The 20870-nt window shown below is 39.5% G+C and overlaps 1 protein-coding gene across 1 annotated transcript in view; it reads right to left on the bottom strand.

Annotated features, from left to right (window-relative positions):
- The window catches only part of cltca (clathrin, heavy chain a (Hc)), a 34226-nt gene extending 13667 nt beyond the window's left edge, over window positions 1-20559 (bottom strand). The window contains exons 1-8 of the mRNA XM_085419835.1: window positions 20234-20559; window positions 8044-8251; window positions 3684-3952; window positions 3368-3529; window positions 3173-3286; window positions 2503-2676; window positions 485-682; window positions 188-388 (exon numbers count right to left, since the gene is read on the bottom strand). Of these exons, the coding sequence (XP_085275961.1) occupies window positions 188-388; window positions 485-682; window positions 2503-2676; window positions 3173-3286; window positions 3368-3529; window positions 3684-3952; window positions 8044-8251; window positions 20234-20275 (1368 nt within the window). The 5' untranslated portion in view covers window positions 20276-20559. The remainder of the gene's footprint in view (window positions 1-187; window positions 389-484; window positions 683-2502; window positions 2677-3172; window positions 3287-3367; window positions 3530-3683; window positions 3953-8043; window positions 8252-20233) is intronic.
- Between the last annotated feature and the right edge of the window lie 311 nt (window positions 20560-20870).

Below are 20870 nucleotides of genomic sequence, written 5' to 3'. Positions count from 1 at the left end.
CATAATTCACTTTTTTCTTAACCATGGAGAATTTGTAGATTCAAAGTTTCTGAAGGGGACTTCCTAAATTCCTTGCATATCACGTGATCCTGCTTGATCCAAGATAACAGGCAAGTTGTGTAAACATAACAGGCAGCTCAGGAAGAGCGACTTCCTGCGAGCTGGCGCTTAGATGGATGTACAGTACCTTGTCTTCCTTCAACCACTTTTCCAAAAGCTGCTTTCGCCCCTGCTGGAGGACAGGCCTGCAAAGCTCCAGGGACTCAAACTTATTGAGCTGACCCTGGTCTAACAGGATACCAAAGTACTGCAGCAAGGGGGAGGTTTGGCCAGGCTGAGTGGGAACACTCTGGAAACGACGGATGGTATCTGGAGTGCGCAGGATGCCCTGAGTGAAGAAATGTCAGCAGAATATGAGAAAAGCCATAAAGCAATGATAAAAGACAAAACGGGCAGTAAAAGACCATGGAAGTCACTAATGTACCTTTGGTGCATTAGCAGCAACCTTGGCGGCCTCGGAGTAGTTGCCAGCAGCAAACAGGTTGTTGAACTTGCGTGCAAACAGCTCTTCGGCTCCCGTGAGGTTGTTGCGGACAGCTAAGCGGAGAGCCAGATCTGGATTCTGCAGCACGTTGGTGATGTAGGGAATGATGTTTTCCTCTTCCACACAGACAGACAGAACCTGTGCCACAGGAAAAGACATTTTTAAAGTCAAAGTCAATCTGTGAAGTTTATGTCAGGCATGTGGAACAGATTCACAGATTTGGTCAAATACACAATGAAACGTTGATTGGAAAAACAGTCTTTTGTACTTTAACTCATCTTAGATACATTATGACCACAGAGGCATGATTCAATACACTTTTGTCAGGTAACCAAAAATAAATAAATAAATCAGTAGTCAAGATGTTAAATTTAAGTATGTGCAATGAAATTAAACTCCGTCTAGCACTGGGATATGGGTGCTGAATGCAAATGTTATTTTAGTGGCTCAGTGTAACACAGGGCTTGTGTGTGAAGTCTGGCAACTACTCAAGCAGGATCACTTACTATAATGTTACTGGACTAAATGGAAGTAATGTGGAAATGTAAATACATGAAAATAAACAAAAAAGAAGGAAAAGGAGTTTAACAAAAGGTTTCCTAGTGTTCATCCTGTGTTCTGCTCAGTGCGCACTACATGTGTCCAGAGGAGAGTACGCTTGTAGAGGCTGATATTAAAGTCCGATAATTACTATCATGAGGGAGACCAGCCTGCACACTAAGCCCAGGGTGGCCTAACATTTTGTTCCTAAATGCTAGGAAAAAAATATCAAGTATCAAGTGATAAACCTAGTTGAGACAGATCCACCAAGAACAAATAGCAAAGCTCATTTCAGGCAGACACTACCGAGAGGATCTACACTGACAGAGAGCACCAGGATGTGCTTCCCACTCTGCATCACACGCTGATGGGACATGGGCCTTTTTCCACCCGTACTCTGTCATTTAAATTCTCCATGTTACCTCCTCCACCCCTGTCGGGTTTCTGTGCAGCAGTTCAGTGCTACACCTATAATCAATGCATGTCACTGACAGGCCAGGATACTCTCCTCATGCACTCACTGATTTTACATTCATGAGCTCAATATCTTAGCACTGTATGATAATGTAATGTTTTCCCACCTGAAATGTTTACGAGGTAATAATGATGTTTTTCTACTCCCCGACATTTCCATAAAAATATGGTTATGTTGATTTAACCGCCCCCGGTGAACATTATGCTGCTAGTCTAGTTGAGACCAATTTTCCTTTCACCTGGCTACTTGATGGAAGTATATAGCACTGGAGTAATTTATTACTCAGTATCCAATTACTAATTTTGCTGGTAACCAACCCAGTTAACCAGAATCAGTAAGTGGCGCAGACAGCGGCCTATTCTCTCTCAGATCACTGTCTCTGTGTGCTTGTGACACACACACACACACGCGCACACACACACACACACTGCTCTGGCAGACTGTGAGATCTGTCACAGTCTGAGATCAGCTTTCCTCTCTGCGCTCAATTATTCATGTGGTGTGTGGCCTGGCTGGATCATTATTCATCAGCTAGCTGTATCCAGTTCTCTTCTCTGGTTCTGCTTCAGAAAAGCAGTAAGGCGCAACAGTCGCTGCTTTCTGTTTGTGAAACACTACACCTTGGATTATTTATAATGACTCCTGGCAAAGTGAACCTGCCTGATGACAACAGACAAACAAAGAGATGCTGCTGTCAGCTGATGTTTGTTGTTGCCCAGCGTCATATTTGCTGGATATTACTAGGACTAGAGATGAAACAAGATTTAAATAGTAAAATTGAACTATAAATTAAGATGTTATGATATATTATATACAGATTCTTAGGAAACTGAGTGGAAAATATACGGTTGCACGTTCCGTTTCGACATGAACAAGACAGCAACTCCAGGCATCACTTTAATTTCCATGAGCAGTTAGAATTAGCACATCGTGACATTCTTACCTGCCCCTTCCTGTTGACCCCAATGATGCCTGAGGTGGCCTCATGTGGAGCGGTGACAAAGATGGTCTCTCCACTGATGCGGTTCATGTAGATGCAGGTGCCAGTCTCCAAGTCATAGAGATGGATGTAGCCATATTTGGTAATCAGGAAAACCACATTGTGCTTTGAGCTTATCTGTCAAAAACCAATTTAGTGATGTTACATAAAGCTGTGCATTGCTATCTGAAACATCACCAAAACAGTACCTACTCAAAGTGTATTTCTGAGTTCAGTGAGAGGTCAGGGACGTCTACAGAAATCAGAGACTTGCTTTTGAAAGTATGGGTTTCATGTGTGTAAGATACACGGATGACCAGCCATGATGAAAAATATGGGCCTACCAGCAAATAAGATGACATTTAGCAACCATAGTGGCTGATGTTTGTTGTACATCACTATTTGGTGGACAAGTGGTCTGGTGGTTAAGCACCTGGAGACAACTGTTATTGTGATTTGGCGCTCTATAAAGTTATTCTAACAGAGATTTCCTTGTCAGTAAAAGAAATTATGAACAATTAAAAAACAAAAACATCACCACACATCAGCCAAACTGGTCTTTTAAAACACTGATAAACTGCAGTTTTGCCAACCTAGTACTACCTTTCATGCTACTGATGTCACACAAACATACCTGCATGGCTACAGGGAAGTCATTCTGGGCTTCTGGAGGGAAGAAGACATCCACTGCTTTCTTAGGAAATGGCTGGTTACCAGTTGGTGGGGTTCCCACTTCAATGATGTGCAACTATGATGAGGACAAAACATTTGTAACAAAACCATACGAGAGAAATCACTTTTCACAATTATGTTTGTAAAAACCAGTCACCTTCCCTCCAGCCTGGCCTCTGACAGCAAAGCAGAACAGAGTTGACTCTTCTGCATTCCCTTCTATCTTAAACTGGGCGAAGCTGGCAGCATGGCCTTCAATGGGCTGAGAAACTTTTCTCTCAACAGAGTACAGCTGCATGGCTCCCACCACTCGATTTTGCTGAAAGAAAAAACAAACCCCCCCAGAATGAAAGATATAAACATGCATAAGGTAATTATGACCGCATATTCCTTGTGACTGACATGCTTCGACCATAGATTACGAACCTTGGCTTTGTTTTTTGTTAAACCAGAACACATGCAGAACAAACTACCTGAGCTGAGATGCCGATGAGCAGGAGCCACTTCTGCTTGGCATCAGTGCGGTAGTTGATGATCTGGCAGCCTGCCAGGCTAGAGTGCCGGTCAAAGACTTTCACGGGCTGTGAGTCACCCTCCATGCTCCAATGGTAGACGGCATTGTCAGTCACAAGTGCAACTGTGTTAAGAGAGATCCACTTCCAAAAGGTAACATCGTCGGTCATGGTGTGCGCCTTCATCTTGCTCTTCATCTCAATGTTAAAGATCTGAAGAGTTTTGGCAGCTACAAGGGGGAGAAACAGGGCAGGAACCAGGCCACAGGAGAATGTTATAGCTCACGATAAGAGCGAGTCCGTGCACACAGAGAGACGCACACAAAAACCTCCCATAGGAAAAGAAGCACACCATTTCTTTTTTAAAGAGACAAGAAATTTGAAATGTTGTTTTGATGGCACAGAGGTCATCAAGCAACAATGCCACAACTGATAAGATGAAAAACATCGAACAAGCTGCATTTTGCAATTTTTGTCATATGAAGTGTAGTGAGAGAAAAAAAAAAAAAAGGAGAATGTGAATTAGGGCTGCTCGATTATGGCAAAAATGATAATCACGATTATTTTCACTGAAATTGAGATCACGATTATTTGACGATATTTATTTAACCCTTTAAGACCTACTATAGAACCAAGTCCACCAGAGCTTATATTATTTTTTTACATGCTGTAGTGCCATTTGTGGGAGCATTTCAAGTTGCTATACATCAATACAACTGTTATAGCCCATATTTTAATAATATGTATGCATTAAGTCCATAGTAACTACATTAATTGCAAAAAAGTGCAATAAACTACAAAAAAAATTGAAAATCGCTTTTGTTTTGTTTACATATATTTCTACTTGGAGAAATTTAAGAGGTTTATCCCTCAAAACTTTAAATACAATAAAGTTGCAAAAAATAGTTTACAACAACAGGAAACTTATTTTGAGTGTCTTCATAGTTTTATTTTGGAGATACAGCAATTTTTATATACTGCAGGAAAAACAAAAAACAATCCTATGATGCAAATTTGCAAAGAAAACAGCAGGTGCATCATTTCACTGTGGGAAGTGTTACGAACAGCTGATAGGAACGGCAAAGCGTGTTTCTGGAATATTATGTTTTTGTTCCTGCAAGCGCTTTTTATGCAATTTTTGCAAAGCTTTATGTGGAACGAAACCGTGACCGAGGACAAGCTGATGGCATCAGATGTAAGTACAACTCCTCCGGTTTCATATGCAAAACAAATTATTGCGCTAGCTTACACGGTTCAGGTTCTACAGGGATTTAACAGTAGTTACGCAAAACGGAGCGTGCAGCTCTGACCGGCTTTAAAGGGTTAACAATGACTTTAAAAAATAATATAAAATAGTGTGCAACACCACTGAAGTTTTTTTTTTTTAAACTCTCTTTTCAACCAACGGCAGTCACTCTCCAAATAACTTCTGCTTAGCTTTCCGAGCTTCCCTCGGGTCCTCTTAATCAGCGGTCTCCAACCTTTTTTGCACCACGGACCGGTTTATGCCCGACAATATTTTCACGGACCGGCCTTTAAGGTGTCGCGGATAAATGAGGGAGGGGCTAATAATCGGCTCAGTCATTTTTAATGATCGTTGAAAGCCCAGATCGTAATCATGATTAAAATTCGATTAATTGAGCAGCCCTAATGTGAATTTATTTCCAGAATACAAAAGGTGCGATAGGCTCGACGTGAACTTAAGTGCATACAAATTCATAATTTAAACCAAATGGTGCATCAATGTAGGAAGCCAATAAAAACACTTCTGCTTACTGCCACTGACTGCATGAAGAATTATCAACATGAATACAATTATTGAGAAAGGTCATTTTCCACGTGTGACAAAATTAATGAAGGATTAGAGGTGCCGACTGTCACCGAATGGTTCGATACATGCCTACCTCTTTCTTAGTACAAGTCATTCTAGATTAGAGGACACAGACTAGTGAGTATGGTGTTGTGAATATTAAATAGTGTGCTAAAAATAATAAATATTTGGAATGTTTCAAACATATTTGAAACAATTAGAAGAAAGTTCACTCACCTGCATTTTCTGTATTATTAGTTGGGGTTAATTTGAGAAGCTAAAGCTTTACTAAGAAGCAGTGTGACTTCTTCACTTTTTACCTTGTGTCAGAAAAGCGAAGACCAATGCATCAGCCAAACCGTGAAGATTATTTTGCCATTACTAAGCCAAAGTACAATAAGCAGATTGGTAAATGGACCACTTGCAGCAGTAGCAGCCAAATTTCAAAGAGCATGCAATATTTGAAATTCAATCATGATTAGCGTCTGGCGGTGTGTGTGTACGTGTGTGTTTTGTGGTCAACCTTAGGTTACATGGAGGAGTTAACGCTCAAACTGTGTCACAAGACGAGGTCAACTAAGCATCTTCACTATGGGACTGAACAAGAAAGAGCTACACTGGCCTTACACTGCAAAAATACAAGGCAACAGTTTGCATCTGCTGCGCTCTATATACTGTTGTGCTTCCTGTTCCTGTACATATATAGCTCCTGTTTGCTGTGATAAGGTGCTTTTTTTAAGCATTTTTATGAACTGCCTTAAAAAACGGACACCAGTTCCCTCAATAAATAAATCACTGATACCGTGTGTTTTTTTCCCCACACATGAATAGTGGGCAATGTGGAGGGACTCATGTTGACACATTGTCCACAGGTGCACCATCACACATGCAACACAACAGGAGAAAATCTGAGTCATACATGTTATCCCTACTGGAAATTCACTTGATTTAGACAAGACTATTGGCTGGACCTGAGTGAGCAAGAGGCAGGACCCAAAACACCCACATGCTCATTGTGCAATCACCAAACAAGTACCTGTTTCATGATATGGGCGCAGGCAGCTGTCCAAGCTTAGTGAGTGAGACACTCACATTCTTACAAGCATCTCCATCAGGCATGAACCTGAACAAAACCAGGGCTGCAGCATGTGTGTGAAATGACCAAGTCGTGACATAATATCACTGAGAACACAGGGACAAAGCTTTGCCCCCCCCAAAAAAACCAAAATTGCTTTGCTCACAAAATCTTTAAAAAGGTGCATAAGTAAGCTCATGGACTAAACACATGAGGATACTCAAGGTTTCTGAGCTCTTGGATAAGCTACCACAGTAAACTTATGAGTATAATTTTATCATTTCCACACCCTGACAAGCAAGCCTTACAGATTACTCTTCATTCTATGTTGTGACCCAATTCAATCCTCATCAGGCACTACACGTGACAGAGTAATGTCCCATTAGGACCATGTGAAGTAAAGTCAGTGCTGATGACAGGTGGCATTAGACTTCTCGCACAGATTACAAGATAAATTCCTGTGCTCTCTGGTCTTGTAACAAACTGTAATATTTAGTTCTTATTACAGCGAACAATTAATAAAAATTATTAAGCATAGCTTTGAGACAAATGAAGAAAGTTAATTACAACATAACACAGATGGAAGAGGACATGAATTTCAAACGGAAACCAAGAAATGCAAATTAAAATGAAATCATTTTACCCACAGTATTATCACACTTGCAACAGGTTCTAAATCACTTGTACATAAAACAAAAATGATGAAATGCCAGCAAGCCGTAAAACTGTGAAAGCTAAATCCTGTTTACAGAATATTGGCTGAGATGTGGAAAGGAATTTCAAGAATGCACTAAAACTTGGTTAAACATGTGTGTAAAGAATACTTAAACCTAGCCCATTAGTGCTGAGGCTCTAAGAGCAAACAAACTCTACAGTAGTCTCTATGCTTCAAATGGATATTCAGCTTATAAATGTTGCTTTAAACAGGATTTTACTTCCACAATGAAGTAGTTAAATTTCAACTCACCGTCTGCAAACACATAAGAAAGCAGTAAAGGAAAAAAAAAAAAAGAGAAGACAAAAACAAAAACAACAAAAAAGTCAAAGCAATCATGGATGCTGGACAAAAAGAATAAAAAATATCCCATTCTGAGTATTTACAGGACAAATGTTTTGAGGAAGAAAAAAAACAAAAACATACATGTTGGCCATTAAAAACTAATCCACAATGGAAAACTAAAGTAGCTGGATGTGTATGGACATAAATAAGTGAAAATAATTCATAATATTCTTAAAATTTTAAATGGATAACATGTTGCTATATAGAAGAAAAACATGTCCTAATGAAATGCTGTAAGTCCCTTACAAGTGGTTAGTTAACGTTTGTGTTAAACCCTGATATTTAACACACAGGATTTAACACATTTCCCTCTCTCTGTGGTAATGCACTGCACTCAGAGACATGCAGCCTTTGAAATGTAAATAGACTGCCATACCTTTAAGTGCAATGACCTTGCTGGCTGGATTCATGATGGCGCTGTCAGCTGAGATGGGCCTGCGGATAGGTGTGTTGGGGTCGGCCAAGTCGATGATCACCACCTGAGTCTGCTCACCCACCTTCTCACGCACACAGATGAACTTATCAGACTCCATGGTTAGGGTGCTGAAGCCTATGTTGGCCGGATTGATCCCTAAGTTTTGGAGCTAAAAGAAACAAGGGGAAAAAAGCAGAACCATGTGAGCCTGAACAGAACTGGGCAGCAAAAGGTTCGTTAGGTAAATATGAAGATCATCTTGGGAAACAATACGTCACATTGTTCCTGTCACAATTTCAACCTAAGCCTTTGACAAATCTATAGTCAAATTAATGCCAGGAGTTGACCAAACAACAGGGTCCACTAAGAATGTTGGGACTTTAAACTCAGCTACTGTGCACTACCACAGAGAGCGGATGAGTTTGCCATACTGGAGCTAGGCAGCAGTTCTTTGGACACATGTAGTTTTGTACTGGATGTAACAGTTATTGCCTGGCCTGGGTGGAGAGCTAATGCACAGCCAAGTTCTCAAAGTATGGGCCAAAGAGGAAACTGCAACATCATTACATAACACTCAAGTGTCTCTTTACTCTGACTAACAGGAACTATTCACAGTCTGACATCTCAGAAATTATTATGTTTCACAGGAGCTGGTTTGCCAACACAATATATACCAATATCAGTGCATGAAGAGGATTCTGTCACGTCATATAGACAACCACTGGTGCTTTATTTTGTCCAAGTTTTACCTAAATTAACACCAATTTGAATCCCTGAGGGAAACTCAAGTACATTAGAGCACGCCTTAGCTTTAGCTTCAATTACTTGTAGGTGTTCCATGAAGAGAGAGACAGGACACGTGAAAAAATTAACCTGCATAAAAATAAAGCCTCAGGCTGTGTGTGAAACAATTTGCCGCATGTAACACCAGCAAGTTCTGCAGATCTGCTTACTGACAAAGGCTGGAAACAGGGTATCCTGCCTGCCTTACACAAACCCTGACACAGCAGTGCTTGCTGAGGACAGTCAGAGGAGCAATGGGCAAAGCCAGCTCTGAGCGAGAGTATCAAGAAGAAGCAGTTTTCATTGCTTAACTATACGAATAATACTCAACATGAAAAATAAGAAAAAGGCAATTATCAACCACATGCAGCCAACACTGGTATAACGTAAATTTAAAGGAAATGAAACTACAAAAACCATCCCATGCACCATGTTTTGCTGTTGCAACTTCCTCCAATTTTTGGCTGTCAATGAGTAATATACCACAGTTGTACAACTGCTGAATAATCACAACTATTTAGAACATGGTTTTGTGTTTAAACCCAAGACCGTTACCGTGTATATACATTTTTATTTATGGCCAAGTATTTGCATCTTTGATCAGACATAACTGCTATATCATGCGCAGCAATCATTTACAAAAAATAAACATATATCCTATTGCAGTAATGTGAATAAAACTGGTAATGGTTGTATAATGCTTTGCTTTCAGGAAAAATGGCCTCAGAAATGTTACAATGCTTTCTCATTTTATTCAAAATAAATCCGTGGGTGCAAATGACATAAATATCTTTTGTCTTTTCAGTAGACAGCTGTTACTATACTTATAATGACGCTTAATAAATCTTAATCTGTGTGTTAAAGGTGCACAATCTATTACTGCCTGCTTAAATTAACCAGCCATAAAATTTTACACATTCACTTGTAGTCCTGAAATGTTTTATGTTGGAGGGGGGGGGGGGGGGGGGGGGGGGGGGGGTTAAAGCATATTGGATCACTCCCATCTTTGTTGGCAAATGTTCATTTTTAAGAGTCTTGAGATAAAAATGTGACCCCCTTCTAAAAATTTTGCCTAGTTCAATTCTAATCAGCAAACACACTCACAGTTCTGAAAACTGCTCAACGAAAGAGACCTTTTATCAATGACAGGACACACCCTCTCCACAACCCTGCCCCAACCACACAGTGTGTAACCTGGTTCCCTCTCAATGACAGTGCAAACAACTGTACAGAACAAGTCTTACTACAAGCTATGAGGAAAGAACTGAAAACTGATCTGAACATTTTTTTTGAACAGTGGAGAGGTGACATCATACAGTAACGTCACTGCAGCTTCCATGCCTCTTATCGTTGCCATTGTCCAGTATGGAAGCCTTGTTTACTAAGACAACATTTATTCAAACACCGGACAAAGGGAAACGGCCTATGTGGAGAATCCTTCTGACCCTGAACACATCAGCTTTCACTAATATCTAGCAACAGTTTGTTTCATGAAAACACAGCAAGAGATACTACATAGCTTAAATTAATTTAAATAGATGGTCAGCATAACCAAGCACTCTCTATTCAGTTATGGCAACATCCCATGCAGCTGCTGTGTGAATGAACTACTAGTTTGCCTTCAAATGAGTGCACTTTAATTCAAACAGATGTATTTCTACATTTTAAAACACAAGAAGAAGCTATTATTACACAATATTTCTAAACAGATTTATGCGTTTCGCTTCCCTCTCATCTATTCTTGGATCAGCAGGAAGCCCTTTCATTCACACATGAAAAGCATTTCTAAAACAGGAAAGACCAGCATGGCCTTATCACAATGAATGCTACCCCTCTTGCACGGAATAAAGAAAAGCAAACGCAGACTGATTGACCACACCACAGTTTGAGAGACTGTTTTGCTATGGAAACCTTAGAGTAAAACACTACTGTGGGTTAACACTGCTGCAACATCACTGAGCAGGAATTTGGCTGAAAGCAGGTCAGCCCAAAGGAGCTACAAACAATGTGGAAAATCATTTAACCATTCAGTCTAGCACTGCTCTGCATAGCTGTTAACACATCAACCAACCAACTAGAGCCACACAATTATGTCCAAAGTGACGTTGTTCAATAGTAAAGTCATTATTATTCATTTGTTGAATTCTCTGCACTCTGATGTAAACAGAACATTGCTTTGTATAAATCTTTGTACTGAAACTTAGCAAAATTAAATAACAGACCACTGATTTCACATTTACACTGTGCTGCACTGACACACTGCACAAGCTCATTTTTACTGATATCCAAGTTGACAATTTGAACGATTCACATAAAACGTTGTTTTTCTTGGTCTTTACGCATTAACTATACCGCAGACTGTCGTGTGTTTTCAGGGTAAAGGTTAGTTAGATTAGTTCTGTTGCTCTGCAAACAGACAGTACTCTTTGAATAGGATATGCCAATATGATGAGCATGCATTTTAAATATTGTATGATCATGTTCTTTTAATTCTGATATGCCAAAATCATAATCGAAATTAAAAATTTGTTTGTGCTGCCCTCCACAGTTGATCAATGATAGGATAACAAAGGAAGAGCCTCCGAGAGACTTGCATGAAGCAAGAGTGAAAATCAAACTAATCTGTATTTAGAAAGTGTGGACAAAGAGAATAAAGAATGCATACAACTACGAAGGGTAGGCAAAGCACCTGGTAAAACACTTTTTTAATGAAGAAGAAGACGGAAAAAATAAACACATTTAAGAAAGATAATTACAGAATCGATCACCTAGAGCACGTAAATGCTGATGTAGCAGAGACTACCATATTTTTCACACTATAAGGCACACTTAAAATCCTTTAATTTTCTCAAAAATCGGCAGAGCGCCTTATAATCTGGTGCGCCTTATCTATGAATTCTGGCTGTGTTTACTGACCTCGAACGAAATTCCGTCTCCACCGTTGCTCGACGCTGCGTGTACAGAGCAGGTAGTGCAACAATAGAAAAATAGTTGCGGGACGGCACTGTGTAGCGTTTGTCTAGGGTGTTGATCATTTTCCTAAATCCCTCGTTTTGCACAGTGTTGATGGGAGCCATATCTTTGGTCAGGTGATAAGTGATAGCCTCCGTAATTTCTTTGTGCCTGCGGGAGTTCGACGGGTAAAGGGAAGCGCTGTATAAGGTTCCCGTTATTGATGTTTGGGTGGTTGACCGGGACGGATTTTCTCCTGTCACTTTCTCATCCCTGACGTGCTCTCCGTTGTTTTTTCCTGCTAATTTTAGCATCACACGGCACAGCTTCTGTATCACGTGGTATAAGGCTCCGCCCTTGTCATTTGTTGAGCAGGAAGAGTGAGCGCTTGTTTTCATGCAGATTACATGAAAACAATGTAATGTAGCAATCTGGCTGCTATCACTACCAACATGAATGAAGACAGAAAAGTACACAATAGTGATGTTTGTAGGGTTACTGAAGTAGGGCTAGATGGTATATAATGCTGTGCTAGTGATCGCTAGTGACACAGCTATGTTAGCATAACAAAGCATAACACAGTGAACCTGAACGCTAACTTTTTTCCACTTGATAAAAGTTCCCGATGTTTTTTTGACAAATGCAATCGCATGGAAAATTGCTGTAAACGGACCAAACTTCTGTAGGGGAGAACAACTGAGATAATCCAGCCACAATATGAGGTTAGTCATTAATGTAAGATAAGATAACCTTTATTAGTCCCACACGTGGGAAATTTGTTTTGTTACAGCAAAAAGTGGACAGTGCAAAGTTATATAGCAAAAATTAGAAAGACACTGGAACAACATATACTGGTGCGCCTTATCTATGAAAACCGACCCGTTTGTCGACAGTGCGCCTTATAATCCGAAAAATACGGTAGTTCAGCAAGCACTTGCAATGGCAGCAACAAAATGCCAGCAAGAGACATTGTGAATTATGATTACACTATTACCATTATTCATCTCTTTACAAACCATTAGCTCAAGCCCAGCCTTATTTTATTCAATGACAGATTATAATGTTCTAGTTATTTTTTCCACGATCAATCATTTTTTCCTTTACTGACCAAAACTGCTATGCTATATAAGCTAAGGAAGATACCTGGCCATGTGCCCTGTAGTGGTGCAACGGATCACGGTTGATCCGTAATCCGAACCGATCCCACTCCACGGTTCGGCACGCATGTGATCCGAAGATTCAAAAAAGAAGAAAAAAAAAATATGTGTATGGTGGCGTGGTGGGTCTGTCAAGCAATAGTTATGGTCAGTGCTAGCGAAGTGGAGTGGAGTGAGTGGAGGAGCAGAGGAGTTTGCAGTATTTAAGCAGGGATAGCTCTGTAGGTAGAGTGGTGGCCCCATGATCGGAAGGTCGGGGGTTCGACTCCACTGAACGGCTACCCTGAGGTACCCCTGAGCAAGGTACCGTCCCTACACACTGCTCCCCGGGCGCTGCACTGGTGGCTGCCCACTGCTTCACTGGGTGAATGGGTTAAATGCAGAGGAACTATTTCCCTATGGGGACTAACACGCACACTTTACTTTACTTACTTTTACAATCCGACCGGGCTAAAGCTATTACAAAAGCTATTGGGGTGTTTAGCTGCAGACGGGAGGCCGTATTCCTTTGTGCAAAACAAGGGGTTTAAACTATGATGAACGTGCTCGAGCCACGCTATGATATCTCGTTGCGTGTCCACTTTAGTGGCAAGATCATTCCAAGCATGTATGATCAGAAAAAGATTTAAGTTATGGCTGAAATGTCCCAGGCATATTCTGTTGCCCTAACTACTACAAATGGGTGGACCTCCGGGACAACGGAAAGCTACGTGACCGTGACAGCTCATATCACAGCAGAGTGCGATATAATGAGCGGTATGTATTATTGTAGGGTCTACCTTACAATATAAAGCGCCTTGAGGCGACTGTTGTTGTGATTTGGTGCTTTATAAATAAAATTGAATTGAATTGAGTGGTAGATACAAAGCCCTATATTGTACCATAATTTGTTTTTTAATAATTGCATGGAATGAGTCTAGAGTTGAATGTTTTTAACAGGCAAAAAAATACTTCAATAAGTAAATAAGTAAATGTTCAATTTTTGTCTTTTTTCGCTGATCCGAAAATTGATCCGATCCGTGACTTAACACCGTGATCCGATCCGAACCCTGAGATTTTTCATCCGTTGCACCACAAGTGCCCTGTAATCTTATCAGTGGCAGAAAGTGCCCATCCACATGCTTTATTGACAATTTACATCAGTTATACACCAATTAGTTAAGTTAGCATAATTATGTATTTCTCAACAGCACTAGGGACAAACGTGACATTCAGAACAAAAAGCCTAATAAAAAGATCCCAATTTGAAACTTTGAGACAAAAAAAAAAGTCAAAGCAGATGCAGATTGCATTTTTATCTACTGGGGAAAAAAAAGCACATTAGCCAAGGTTTACAGACACTCATGACCTCGATTTATGTCATAAATAGACTGACTCCAATACCTTCAATGTGAGGTTGCAACAGGAACTGAGATCACAGTACAGGAAATTATCAGTTTTAATCACAGTGACAACAACTGAACTTCAGAGAAGGACAGATAACTCAAGTCTAAGCAAATCATATCCTGGGAATGAGAACTAACTAGATAAAAATATAATTAACACCCCATATGATGGTACTTATTCACTTAGTCCCTTGGAGAGGGAGAGGCCATTCTGGCCAAAAGTTAGAAACACTATATAATCTTAATAATGTTTCAGTTTCTTTCATCCATTTTTGGATATGCTGTCACTACTCTGCGTAACAAAAATATTTAACAGGCTTAAAAATATTTTGAAAATCTTTACATTTTTCTTTACCACAAGAAGCCCCAAACCCTGTTTGCAACCAATGCAATAATATATCGAGCATGTACTGTTCCAAAATAGGTCAAATTTTAAGCAACTCCTCTATAAACAAATATATAACCCTAGTAAGAATGGAGTTTAGCCGACTCCAAGAAAGTCAAGTCAAACACATTTAGTAAAGGCCCAACAACTGAGCACATGGCTGCTGCATAATCTTACAATGACAATAAATCCACAGAAAGATTTGAACTATTCTCCAACAACCTGTCAGCCCTGTCAGTAGAGTTAACCTGTATGCTCTTCCCTTAAAGGAAAGCAGCATCTTGTTCAGCAGAAAATAAACTTTGCACATGTAAAGTTCAAGGCAGGGTAGGGAAGGATGTGCTATGTAATGTGCTGAGGCTAGCAGGACTTGTTTGCAATACTCCACAACAGGAAGCCAGGGAGTCATTGTCTACCAGGACTGAAACAACAGGCCTGCCGAATCCTGCCTTCTCTGCTATCATGGGCCACTGGAGGGGGACATGGGATCATGGGTGAGGCATAAAAAGTGCTGCCTTTACAATTATAGTATTAGAAAGGAAAAAAGATGGAAGGGGTTCTGAACATCATCTGTCTCCAGTTCAGGTCATTTCTTGCTGAGGTGGTTGTGAGACTACAGTTTCCTTCTTTCCCTAAATGAGAGCTTTATCTTACATTTAGAGGCTGCTGCAGAATGTCAAGTGTTCAGCAAATCTGTATCCTTGCCAGCCTGTCACGAGGTATCAGGTGGTCATTTACTAGCACAGGTCAAAGTGTGACATGCAAACCTTTGTAAAAAGCATGAAACAACCTGCCCCTCCTCAACAGGCAAACAGAAGGGATGTACAAGTATTTGCTTTGAACTAAATCAATTTGCTATTAAATACTATTGTGAGTGCATTTAACTTTAGATACAAAGCGTCAGGTTTTCAGGGAACTAAACCCTTTCGCAGACTACAAACACCTAATTTAAAGCTAACCACAACACTTATTTGAAAGATCACCACTAATAATCACATCCTCTTCTTTCTTGCACCCTGCGTAAATTTGTATATTTAACTCAAGGTCTTCCTATGTAGGGCAAAATTTATCTAAATGACAATTTTTTGTGAATATCAAACTCTTTCAAAGGAAAAGAAGCTAGTACAACTGTAAAAGACAGCCTAGTCCAGTAATATAATGACACTGAGCTATAATTAGTATTCTAATTAGACTAGTACAAGTAAGAGAAACTTTTTGAAATTTTCACTATATTGTGGGCCTGCTGTCATGCATTTGTTACTAAAAGCCCAATTACGGAAATGTATACATTTTCTGTCATAGTGTATTTTAATGCAGTGTTTTCAGTATATACCAAAAGACAATAGAAAAAGCTCGAGTACAATTCAAAATCTTAACCAAGGGAGATAAATGAAGACATCTTTTGCAAATGTAACAAATTACTGTGTACATCAAGACAAAAAAATCTGTGTACACCAAAAGTAGATAAGAGTAACATGCAATTATGGACTTGTGCATGTGAAATATTGTATTTACTCAACACACAATCTATGGTTTTCCCTACATATCATCAGATTATCTTTGGGCACTGGATAGGAAGCCTGCCTTGTCAAACCCTGCTTACTAAATGCAAAATGGAAGTCTTCATCAACAGAGAATGATACCATGTTGCCATTACGCAAACTGGAGCCATTTTTGAAGATTACAGATTACACTCCCATGCTTACTTTGAGACTGGTTTCTGTCAGAACAATAACACCACTAAAACCTAAATGACAATTATCTCTTTTTCTGAATGGCAAACTGAAGGTTATACCACGTGAGGGAAAGATGTGACACTGTCACTTATGCTATCATGTCTGTTTGACTGGAGTCAACACTACACTATATAAATGGATGATATATAAAAATGCAAGATGTGCAAGTAGACCGGATGACACACAGATGGATAGTGTGAGGGAGACCAAGGGAGGGAGGAAACTGCAAAGACTGAGACTACCAAGTTTAACATGTATTGCTAGCTCAGTGCCTCAGCTCTCCAATTCAGATCCAGTAAAATCGACATGATTAATGCAACAATCCTATTTCGACATGTTTTACATCTATAAAAGTTCAGATTCAAAAGTATAGAACCAAATTAATGTGGTTTCAAGTATAATTTTTAGTTACTGATTAATCTAAAGCTTTTATTCAAGCTTTGTGCTGACTAATTGATTAACCAGCATACCTTTAAATATCCATTTAAGCACAACATCAGCAAACATCCAGTTTGTTTGTGACATTTATGTCAGTTTGGTCAGAATATGAATAATGAGCAAAATAATTAAGCTATCACCCAACACTGGTGACACCCAGCAGCCTTGAAGGGTGATCCAAAATCACTTTTAGGCTTTAAAAAAAAAAAAAAAAAAAAACCTTGAACATGGCATTGAAAACAATATCCCTGCATACATCATGATGCAAAACTGTGTGAGTGATTGAAATTGGGTTTGACTTTGACTTAACACTAAAGCAAATCTTAAAGTCTGTCTGTATTTGAACTCGCTTGGTTGAGAATTCACGGGTGAAAAACAAAAGCATAAACCATGACCTGACATCAGGACGGTCTCACCGTGGACATTTGAGTCTAAAGTATAAATAAAGCAGTAGAGCTAGATGTGAAGGAGCTATAATGGTCCATAACTGAGATATGCATATTTGCACAAAGAATGTTTTATGATACATCCAATTTTTCAGCCTAAGACATTAAACAAACAAAAAAGAGATACCTGAGGTAATTTCAAGTCTGTCTAACAGGCTCCGAATCCATTGTTAATCACAGCTAAGCACACAGTGGTGTAGACTCAAACAGTGCCTATACGGTGATTTACTACTAACTAGTACCCAAAAGAAATGCAACAATATAAGCTGAACACTGGTAGGCAGCTTTGTGGACTTAGATTAGCCTATTGGAAAATGAGATGTGATGATGATTCATATGTTATGCAACGATAGAGAAGCTGAATTTTTTTTAACATTCTTGTATTCATGGCACAATTTATATTTTATTTATCCATAAAATAAAAAAGTATAAATGGTTTTGGCACTGGCTAGTGATCACAATAGTACTAATTATAAAATATCACCATTGGGCCACAATCTTATATTGGATGGATTCCTGCCAACTAGCTTAAGAAATAAAACACGGCTAGCAGCACTATGTAAATATTTCTGCTCCACATGAACAAAGCAAAAAGAACATCAACCATAAGGTGAAACGACAGATTTGCATCCAGGCACTGACAGTTACTCATTTGATCAAATGAGTTCAGCTTCATCTGGTTTTTCAGTAATTGGACTAAGAAAGATATAAGATGTTTCTCACAGATAATCCAAGCTTAAACACACTCATAATAGTGGTAACCATTAGCTGGTATAATTAGAAAAAAAAAAGATTACTTCATGAGTATAATTAAACGGACAGCTAAAGAGTTTGACCAAGTCAAAAGTGAAAGAAATTCTTGCAGTGATTCTACCATGCATTTGTTCAGAAACTCCATATGCATCATGAATGAAACCGCATATGCAGGTCATGCATTAGTGATATGTGCTGAAGATCTCTTTGTGTTTGTCACATAACATAACCTGGTGAGTCTGAGAATTACAGTACAGTACATTAATTAAAAGCTATAGCGTCAGTTTTTAAAGATGGACCAAAGAACAAGCACAAAAAATACATTCACCTTGCAGCTGACTGTGAAATTTGTGATTTCAATGAATTAAATGGTCATCACATTTGAAAGCGAAAGATGCACTGTTAGGGGATGACAGCGCTTTTTCCCCTCACTAAAGATAAAATACTAGTTAAGTCACAATGCAATTTGCCAATTTTGTATTGCTCCGTTTGCTTCTACAACCAAAAGGACTTAATAAGCATGTCAAAAATCATTCAATAATAATTTCATTGTAACTCTAGGCACAAAAGGTCTTTGCATAGCTTTGTGAAGCTCAGCCTCCATACAACCCCATGTGATAGGCCTACATATTAACTCATCAATGTCTGTGACATGAATTAACTTCTTTATGAATTAAGAATGTAGTAACAGGGAATGCTGCGCTGTACTGAAAATGTTAATCATCTTTGGTTTAACAGATTTATCAGACACAAATTACAGTCTGGCCAACCCATAGCATTTACCTGCTATGAACAAGAACAGCGGTACCATACTACTACACTGCTAATCTCTTAAGACATGCAATTAGGATCAGAGTCTGAACAGCAAGAAAAAGTAACATCAGGAACCTGGTGTTCAAATATCCACTCAGCTAACCTGCGACTGAGCCAATGAACATAACGCCTGACCCCCTTTTTACAACTCAGTTCTACTGATCAAAGCTTAAAATGTCTTTCTTGACACCAAATTATTAGTCTCATGTGACACCCAAAGCCTTTAGTCATTGGATAACAGAGATAATTGTTTAATAAAGACCAAATACAGACTTGGGTGGATCAGAGTTCCCATTTGAAGCTTGATTTAGACACGAAAAGTCTATGTTTTATTCATTACATCTTGAAAGTCAGGAACACTTTAGACTGACCCATAGGCTTCCTGTTTCCTCCACCTGACCTGAAAGCAGTTTTATTGGCATTATAGTAAAGGTGTGGCCATTTAAAGCATGAAGTACGTACAATCCAGGTAATACGTGGGGGTGCACAAAAAGGAAGAACTTACAAATAGCATAAAAATCTTTAATAGCAGCTCCGTTGCGATAAAGGTGTGCCTCGGAGATAAAAAGAAAGAGTACTGAATAGAAAAGGAGGCTCCGTGAATTCTTGAGTCACAGTTAACTTTGGCAAAGTCATTCAGCACGGGCGCTGGATTGCTATCTAACATACCACATGATCATTTGTACAACCAGCCAACGTGATATCCCCTTAAGGTCAAATAATCACTTTCAAATTAACACGACGGTACATATAATCAGGGCGCAGACAAATAAGGCGGGTGTAGAAGTTTTAATTTTTTTTTTTTGCGCCGTATGGTGATTTGAAGAAATCGATTGAGCGGTGTCGCAACAGGCGACAATAAGGATAACTATTTCATTTCTGAATCAGACGATTACAAGGCACTGATAGTGACGATTAATACCAACGACAGCAATAGCCACTCCGAGAAAATGAACACTTTTGCTGTGAATGAGGCAAATACTTATGAGAAATGGTAAACACATATTTCCGTTCATCACTACGACCTATTAGCATTATTTATAAGCTGTATTTCTGTACTTCAGACTTAAAGAAGCGAACGAGGGTGGGTAAGCAAAGTGTTAGCAAGAATGCTTGATGCTACTAGCCAAGACAAACGTCATCCACCCTGTCAAGCTAGTTAGCGTAGCACCAAACGCTAACTTAGCTTGCTAGCAATCTCAAACTTGTGTTGAGAGTCTCTGAAGCGACAGCCAGTCTGGCAGTTATTGCGACCGAAAGATGAACTTGATCAAACAATTTAACCATTCATTGATTCACATACCTGCAGGTGCTCCTGAAAGCGAATAGGCAGGATCTGAGCCATGGCGGTTCCTCTCTCACTCTCCTCCGGTCTCGTCTAATGCTAACAAACTACGGCTGCTTCTCTCAGATCCTAGCCGGACAGCCAGGAAGTCTCTAGTCTAAAGTCCAATTGTAAGCGAATTCTACGCCTTATTTAAAACGCGCTGTCGGTGTGACTGTACTTTATTTGTTTTTTATTCCTTCCCTTAACTGTTTACTTGCGGTCTTCCCCGGCTAACGACTGTCACTACACCGACTCCCTGGACCTGCAATGGCGGTGGAGGTTGGTCAGCAGAGAAAACATCCCGGAAATGGAAGTGCACTCAATAAGGCGGATGGATACGTATTTCGACTTTTAAAACGTGAACTGTGCTTAGTATGTTGCCGTTTGTTTGAAACATTTATAACATTTTAATTGTTCTTTAAAATATCAAAATAAGACAATGAACTTCAGCATAAAAATATATGAGAACAAACGTAAAAGTGGGACTACTTCTTTCTGTTCGCCCTTTGATTTTTGCCACATCATTCGTCTTTCTAAATTAACGTCATTCCTACGCGGTGTATAGTAGCTGTACACTTGTTCCTCTCAGCCAATCCGATCACTCGGTACTCAA

The sequence above is a fragment of the Rhamphochromis longiceps genome, linkage group LG10, assembly GCF_057381845.1.
Source record: "Rhamphochromis longiceps isolate RC_006_pf linkage group LG10, R_longiceps_female_GT1.1, whole genome shotgun sequence".
Taxonomy (NCBI): domain Eukaryota; kingdom Metazoa; phylum Chordata; class Actinopteri; order Cichliformes; family Cichlidae; genus Rhamphochromis; species Rhamphochromis longiceps.
Note: the sequence above shows the minus strand (reverse complement) of the source record. Positions and strands in the feature narration are given on the sequence as shown.